Source organism: Odocoileus virginianus, chromosome 9 (genome assembly GCF_023699985.2).
Source record: "Odocoileus virginianus isolate 20LAN1187 ecotype Illinois chromosome 9, Ovbor_1.2, whole genome shotgun sequence".
NCBI lineage: Eukaryota > Metazoa > Chordata > Mammalia > Artiodactyla > Cervidae > Odocoileus > Odocoileus virginianus.
Window position 1 is genome coordinate 62656291 of NC_069682.1, and position 8534 is coordinate 62664824.

The window sequence follows — 8534 nt, forward strand, 5'->3', positions numbered from 1 at the left end:
AGGTAGATCCAGGTGCTCAAATGATATCCTTAGGTCTCTGACTCTCTTCTTGGCTCCATTCTCCCCCATACTGGCTTCGTTTCCCAGCAGGCTGTCACCGAGTGGTGGCAAAAATGGTCACCAGCTAATTTTGCTGGAGAAAAGAGAATACCTCACTCCCAATATTTCCAGCAGAAGTCCTTGGACCAGCATGGGTTAGTGGTCAATTCTCAAAGCAATCACTGTGGCAGCGGAGGTAGACTCCGCCCTTTGGCCATCCCACCCCGGAACCCAGCATTAACAATGTAGGGAACAGATGACTGTACCAAAGAAAAAATCAGGGAGCTGTCACCAGAGGAAGGAGGAATGGATACAGGATGGGAAAAGCAGACGACATCCACCAGAGAGTGTCCCTTCTCCTTAATGCTGTGCTAAGTTGCTTCAGTTGTGTCTGACTCTGTGCAACCCAGGGTCCTCTGTAAGGAGATTCTCCAGGCAAGAATATTGAAGTGGGTGCTATGCCCTCCTCCAGGGGATCTTCCCAACCCAGGGATCAAACCCATCTCTTATGTCTCCTGCACTGGCAGGAGGGTTCTTTACCACTAGCGCCCCCTGGGAAGCCCTTCTCCCCCGTAACTGAATTCTAATATGGATCAGGCAAATTGTGGTCTCAACTTTCCCCTCCCCTTCTCACAGGCTGCTCCTGGAACTGAAGCACTCAGACATCGGCCCCTTCTCGGTGAGTCTGAGGCCCTTGGTGGCTCCTTCCTTCCTCTGATCTTGAGATAACTGTCCTGAGGGCCACCTGGGCTCAGAGCATCATTTCAACAGACCACTGATTAGTCTGCATATAATTTTCATGTGAAATAATGAGGGGAGGAGCTCTGTGGGCTTTGTGTACAACTGACTTCCATGTCTCTATGGCCAAGTAGAAACAAGCAAATTTGGAGACGTAGCATCATAAAAGATATATACTGTCATACTACCTTTGAGCAAAGTGGGATAGTCTAGGTTTTTGTCACAATGAATTGTGTGATGAAATCTTTATTTCCTCTTGAACAGCTTAACTGAATATAGTAGTCCCTCTTATTCACAGCAGATATATTCCAAGATCTTGGGGTTGCTTGAAACCACCGATAGACGGGAACTCTACATATACTATGCTTTTTCTGTACTAAGGAGACACAGGAGATAGGGTGCTGACCTCTGGGTTTGGGAAATCCCCTGGAGGAGGAACTGGCAACCCACTCCAGTATTCTTGCCTGGGAAATTCCATGGACAGAGGAGCCAGTGGGTTACAGTCCATAGGGTCACAAAGAGTTGGACATGACTGAGTGCACATGCACACACACACACACACACACACACACACACACACAATTGTAGGCACAGAGACTTGAGCTGGAATTGCAGCTCCAAACCTACTATGGGCCCTGAGCAAGCCACTTCCATTCACTGAACTTCCTACAAATACTTTCCCTACAAATCAAGGATAATAATTTCTGCCTGAGTTAGTGCAGTGAGTTTTAAATGGGGTTAACTGTACACAATCAGGTATAGAGAATCTGCTCAACAGATGTGTGTTGAATGAACAAGTGAGTTACCTTCCTGAGTACCTACTATGTGCCAGGCCCTGTTCCATGGATGGGGATGTGCTGATGAATTAGACAAGAAAACAACTCCTTCTAGAGCTTCCATTGTAGGGGAGAAACAGACAATGAGAAATGAGGAAGATCATTTCAGTCAAGATCAATGCTTTGAAAAATTAAGTGGAGGTGGGGTAGAAAGTGATGGGGGAGGTTAAGGGTTAGATCCTATGATCAGGAAAAGCCTCTCTGGGGAAGTGATTTTGGGCTAAAGGAGTCCACAGGTGGAGATGCAGGCAGAGGGATCAGTAGGAGCAAAGGCCCTGTGGTGAAACAGCTTGGCTTTTTTGGGCAATGGGGGCAAGCAGTGTGGCTGGAGAAACAAGATGAGAAGTAGGGGGCAGAGAGAGGCAGGCAGGCAGGCAGGCAGGCAGGCAGGCAGGCAGGGGTGGGCCCACCCTGAGCCTTCTAGGCTAGAGTAGCTTGTGTTCAGAGGGCAGTGAGCAGCCAGCGAACTGTTTCATGCAGGGAGGGACATGATCCTATTTCCACTTTATAAAAGATGCCCCTGCAGAAATGATGGGAATGGACTATGGGGGAATGAGTCAGAGCATATGGATCCTTGCCTTGGGGAGGCTGGTGCATTTGTCCACATGAGAGATGATGGAGGCTGGGATGAGGCCAGGAAGGAAGAGAAAGATGGCGGATGGGAGACATACTTTGGAAGCAGAATTAGAACTTGGGGAGAGATTTTCTGTGTGTGGTGGGTGGAAAGGCAATGAAAAATGACTCCCAGATTTTTGACTTGAGCAGCTGAGTGAATGAATGGTAGAGTCACTTACAGAGTAGGGCAGATGGGAGGGAGACGACTGGTATCTCACCAGCCCACAGAGATGATTCCACTGCCTGGAATCCCTGTCATCAAATAGACTCACCACTGGGACTTTCCCTGGTGGTCCAGTGGTTATGACTTCACCTTCCAATACAGGGGATGCGGGTTCAGTTCCTGGTTGGGGAGCTAAGATCTCACGTGCCTCATGGCCAAAGAAAAAAAAGAACAAAACATAAAGCAGAAGCACTATTGTAATGAATCCAATAAAGGCTTTAAAAATGGTCCACATCCCCCAAAAATCTATTTTTAAAAATAGGAGGTTCACTGCTCCCTCTCCTCCTACCATACCTTCTGGCCCCGGTGGGGAGCTGCCCCTGTAAACAGCAGGTCAGATGCTCTTCAACAGTTGACCTGAATGAGCCTTGCCCTTGTGACTTCCACTGTTGTCGTTACTTAGTTGCTGAGTCCTGCCCACTAAGTCATGTCTGACTCTAAGCGACCCCCCCAGGCTGCTCTGTCTATGGGATTTTCCAGTCAACAATACTGGAGTGGGTTGTTTCCTTCTCCATTAAAAGATGCTAATTCTGCCCACAATGTCTTACTGCTCATGGCCCGAATCTGCCAGAGAGCCTCTTGCTAAACCTCTGGAGAGCATTTCCTTAGATCTCTGAAATGCACCCCCATCACCCAACCCTGAAGTCAGTCCCAATATCCCCTCCAAATCCGATGGAAATCCAGCCAGCCATTCCCATCTGATAAGATTACAGCAAACAGAAAGACCCAAAGCAACCTCATTGTATTTTCATGGATTTACTGATGCCAGGGCTCTCCTGGCAGCAGCTGGACTCAGTCAATAACTAACTTCTGCTTCTGCAGAAAATAAAAATTTAAAGTTCCCAGATTCATGGGAATAAGGGCACCACATTTGATGAGCCCCAGGAATTACAGCCAGGGGAAGGAAACTGAATTAATTGTTCCAGAAACAAAAATGTACATATTGACAGGTTGTAAATGTCACCACTACAGGCCATCATCTTGAGGGTGTTATGTTATTTTTGAATTTTTTTCAATTATTGCAAAAGCAAAACATGTACATTATAGAACAGTCAGGACCTACAGATTTGCAAAACAAAACATAAAAATCATTCCTGTTTTACCACTTACTTAAAAATTTGGTGTATATCCTTCCTGACTTTTTTCGATGCATATTTAATAATCAGATGGAATTACGTGGTTTCTGTAGCCTGATTTTTCTTTGTTTAAAATTTTTATTGGAGTGCAGTTGATTTACAGTGTTGTGTTAGTTTCTGCTCTATAGCAAAGTGAATTAGTTATACATTAGCCTGCCTTTTTTTTAACTCAAAAACAGATCACAAAAAAATCTATGTTGATAATTCTCAGGTGGGCCAAAAAGTTTGTTCAGGCTTTTCTGTAAGGTGTTATGGAAAAACCCAAATGAATTTTTTGGCCAATCCAATATATTTCTGTTGCTGTTGTGGGTTCAGTCACTAAGTCGTGTCCAGGGCTTTTCTATCCCGTGGTCTGTAGGCTCCTCTGTCCTCCAATGTCTCTCTGTTTGCCCAAATTCATGTCCATTGAGTCAGTGATGCTATATTTCTGCCATATCATTTTTAATAATTACACGTGAAAAGTGAAAGTTTTAGCTGCTCAGTCATATCTGAGTCTTTGCAACCCCATGGACCAGGCTCCTCTGTCCATGGAGTTCTCTAGGCAAGAGTACTAGAGTGGGTAGCCATTCCCTTTTCTAAGGGATCTTCCTGACGCAGAGATGGAACCTGGGCCTTCTGCATAGCAGGCAGATTCTTTACCATCTAAGCCACCAGGGAAGCCCTAAATAGTTACACAGTATCTCTTATTATCCAAATGCAACCAGGTGCAACCGGCTCCCCACCCCGCGCCCCCCCCACCCCCGCCCCCGGCAGATAATTCCCCAATTGTTGGACCTGTAGGTTGCTTTTATTTGGTTGTATTTATTGCACTACCTCATTTCTTTAGGAATAATGTCTCGAAGGCATCTTTGTGACCCCCTTGGCACACACATTGTTGAGGGTTCTGATGAACATTGCCGAATAGCCCTGCGAAAGGTTGAATTAATTTGCCCCCTAGCCTGCGATATCTGATAGAATGCATTTTCTTACACAAAGGTTTTCACATTTCAGTGCTCTGTGATGACCTTCCTTGCCTCCGCCTTGCCCCCTACAAGTCTAGAATGCAATTTGCATCTGGAACCTTTAAAGCGAAAGACATCACTTTGGTGACCTTGAGCTGCAGTGTTTCCAGGTCACCCCTGTGTCTGTCTCTCGGCGGTTCTTCCTGAGGTTGTTCTGGGTGGGAGGGCGGTGACAGAGGACAGCTGATGCCCCAGTGCCCTGACGTGGGTCCTGTCCTCCTGATCCCCAGGTTGAGTTGCTGCAGTCTGTCATGAACTACGTCATGCCCACCATTGTGCTTCCGGCGATTAACAGTAAGGAGTTTTGGAGAAAGGATTGATTTCCAGTCCTGGTGAGGGGTTGGATCTTAGAGCCATGGGTTATCTGGCCCCCGCTGTGGAGGCTGGAGGTGGTCCCCTCAAATGAACCTCAGTGATACCTGGCACAGAAAAGGGAGGGGAAAAGGGTTAAGTTCCTCCTTCATGAACTATGAGGCAGTCCATTGAGACGGAGAATAATACCTCCAGTTTTCATGGGAGGAAATGGGAGATCAGAGAAATGAGTGGGTCTCAGGTCACAGAGAAGGTAAGAGACGAAGCTGGAATTCGATCCCAGCTCTGAAGCCAGAACCTTGTCTTTTTCCAAGAGAGAAGGGCTAAGGAAGAGGGGCTAGCCTGAGCTAACAACACTTCCACTCAGCTCACTCACTGGTGAAACCCCTGATCTTTGCAGAGCTGGGTGCAAGGGTGCAAACAGAGCCAACCCCCACCCCACCCCCCCCCCCCCCCCCCCCCAGGGATGAGAACATTCAGGCCGGCAGTCCCCACCCACCCTTTTTGGCACCAGGGACTGGTTTCATGGAAGACAATTTTTCCATGGATGGGGAGTGGGGGGGATGGTTTCAGGATGATTCAAGCGCATTACATTTATTATGCACTTTATTTCTATTATTATTACAGCATCTCCACCTCAGATCACCGGAGGTTGGGGACCCCTGATTTAGGCCACTTAGAAATTATAAATGAAGACAATGAATTGTTACATATAGACTCTGGCTTCTCTTCCTGCCTTCGCAAGTGCAGCTTCATAATGACCTGGGGGACTGGGCTGGAGCTTAGAATTCTCCAGAGTTCCATGCCAGAGTGGTGGGATGGGGGAGCTAGCTCCTGGCTACCACGCACTTCTGGTTTCATCGGAAACATTGAGGGCCTTCAAGTGCATATCCGTCACGTGTCTCCAAGCCTCCACACCCCAGCAAGCAGCTGCCCCGGCTGTCACTCGGGCCAGGGGTGCACCAGCAGTGCTGGCATCTTCGGACGGGTGGTCTTGGGGCTGAGGGGGCGGGAATTCCTGTGTCCGCAGTGTCCGGAGGTCAGTGGATGAGAGAGAAGAGGAGACTCTGGGCAGACTCTTCCTGCCTGGGTTTCTTCCAGGGAGGCTGCGGACTGGCTGCCCGAGTCCCGGCCCCGCCCTCTCTCTCCCCGGCCCCTCCCATCAGAGGTGGTACCTTCACCGTAACCTCTGCCTTAACCGCCAATGCAGGGAAGCTGCAGAAAGGATTCCCTCTCCCGCTGCCCGCCTACATCGAGCTCTACAACCTGGTCCTTCAGCCTTACCAGGTGAGTCCCCAGGGTCTCCTTCGCCAAATCCCCTACTTCAGTAGCCACCTTCCTCCAGCTCTGGATCAAGCGCTGTCGACCCTTACAACACTCCCGCAGGGTGGGCTGTGTTGCTAAACAGAAAAGTAAGACTCAGAGGGGACACACCGCCATTAAATGAAGTCCAAAGTCAAAGCCAGGTCCTGGTTTTTAACCCCCGAGTTGCACCACGCCCACACAACACTCGGTAAAAGTGGAACTCGCTTGGTGGCCCCAAGCCTCTTTTATAAGGTTGATGCATTTAAATATTTGACAGATATGTGACGCATGGCCTTCCTTTGCATCCAGCGTCATTCCAGGGCCGCGGTCAGTGTCTGGCTGATTAAGACACCGGAATGGACAGCCTCCTCTTCCCTTTTCTCCGATCTGACCCCAACAGCATCTTGACACTATTTTCCGCATCCTTGGAACACTTTCTTCTCTTAGCTTTGAAGATTCCCTCTCCAGGTTTTCCAGCCACCTCTCACTGTGTTATTTGGTCTCCTTTACTGGTTCCTTCTTCCCCTCCCAGAAAGAGTTCTCCAGGATTTCTGCCCGCCGCCTCTGCCCTTCCCCCACAATTGCTTTCCCTGGTCACTGTCTTTTTCTTCTTCTTTTTCTTAATATTGGTTTATTTGGCTGCACCGGGTCTTAGTTGTGGTATGCAGGATCTTTAGTTGCTGCATATGAACTCTTTAGTTATGACATGTGGGATCTATTTCCCTGACCAGCATGGAGTCTCAGCCACTGGGCCACCAAAGAAGTTCCCCCCTGGTCACTTTCATCAGGAGAAGCACAACAGTCACCTCGGTGTGACCCGGCCGAGGTTCCAGTCTCTTCCATGTGCCCAAAGGATACATGCTGGCTACCTCAGTGTCTCCACTCTAAAGCACCTTAGACCCACTATGTCCCAAAGAGCTGATAACTCTACAAGGAAGCCATCACCCACTCTTGCATTCCTTACCTCGGTCCAGGGCTTTCTGATGACCCTCATGGGAAACCCCCACCCAGATTCCTCGCTCTCCCTCACCCCCAACATCCAGTCCATCAGTCCCCAATTCTTTTGCCCTAACGGGAGAACTCCCAGGACTAAGAGACAATAGAGAAGTTAATTGAGTGAGCAGAGGAAACACATCCCCCACATCTAACCCAGTTCATCCTTAAAATAAAAAATGACCCCCTGGGCACAATTGAATTCCTTCCTTTCTGAACATTCTTGAGTGAAGGGCAGGAAGGAGCAAGAGAGAAGTGGTTTTGCAGCCTTGATGGCAAAGAGGGCTCCCTGGAGCTGCCAAGAGGCAGGGATGACAAATGAAGGCCTTCACGGCGGCCCGGGGGTCTCCACGTCTGAGCGGAAAACAGCTGCCAGGAAAACTGCTGACAGATTCCCGTGCATGGGCAGCCGCTGATGTGCAGACCGTAGGGGCAGGATGCCAGCCCCCTGCCCCCCACTCACTCCTGCCTTTCTGTCAGCAGAAAGGTTCTCTCTTTCCCAGCAGGCAAGCTCCCAAAGTTTTCTTCTAAAAACCGCTGCATTCCCACCCTCACAAACGAGGGGTACTCTTCCGGTGGATGATGGCGTTCTCATCTCTCCCCCAGGATTTCCTGCTGTTCGGTGCAGATGTCCACTACAGCTGAAGACCCCATGGGCGCTGGGGGGCTGTCAATCAGCACCCGATCCTGACATGCCCCTGGGGCCCAGGCTGCCCCCTCTCCAGGCTTCCCTCTCTAGCTCGGGACTCAGAGACTCTTGCAAACTTCTCTGAACTCAGATTCAGAAATGATCTAAACATGGAAACCTGGTCCTTTGGAAAACTGAGTGGTGTGTATTTTAGGAATTGTTTCTTTCAAGGGATAAGGCTGCAGGGACATTTCTTCCAGGAATTGCCTTTCAATGGTAATCACAATATTTCTCTTTGTGCTTCACACAACATTAAAAAACAAAAACAAAAAAAATCTTTTTTTTTTCTTTGGAATTCTGGTGATCATGTTGTTTCTTCTTGTTTTATGTCCATTCATTCATTGCCTGTACCCAGTGTGGCCAATATATAATCACCTCTTTTTAGTTCTCTGATTAACCTCTTGAGTTCCTACATGCTTTCCTGAGCAGAAAGTCCCACTGTCCCTTTTTGAGGACACCCCTCATTCCACACTGCCCAAGAATAATTGGGGTTTACTTAGTCCAAAGGGACTGCGTCTTGGTTCCTAATGTCAGGCGGCGGTCCCGTAGAGTACATCTGTTCATTGGGATGTTGTTCCTACCACTGCCAGATGGTGTCGCTGTTGAGCAGTGAGTTCCCCACAGCCCATCGTCTTCCTGTGTATTTAC

General features: G+C 48.6%; 1 protein-coding gene across 1 annotated transcript in view; it reads left to right on the top strand.

Moving 5' to 3' along the window:
* The window catches only part of LOC110147544 (bactericidal permeability increasing protein), a 30160-nt gene extending 22005 nt beyond the window's left edge, over positions 1-8155 (top strand). Inside the window, exons 12-15 of the mRNA XM_020909068.2 lie at positions 676-718; positions 4819-4882; positions 6111-6187; positions 7805-8155. Of these exons, the coding sequence (XP_020764727.2) occupies positions 676-718; positions 4819-4882; positions 6111-6187; positions 7805-7843 (223 nt within the window). The 3' untranslated portion in view covers positions 7844-8155. The remainder of the gene's footprint in view (positions 1-675; positions 719-4818; positions 4883-6110; positions 6188-7804) is intronic.
* Positions 8156-8534: the final 379 nt, after the last annotated feature.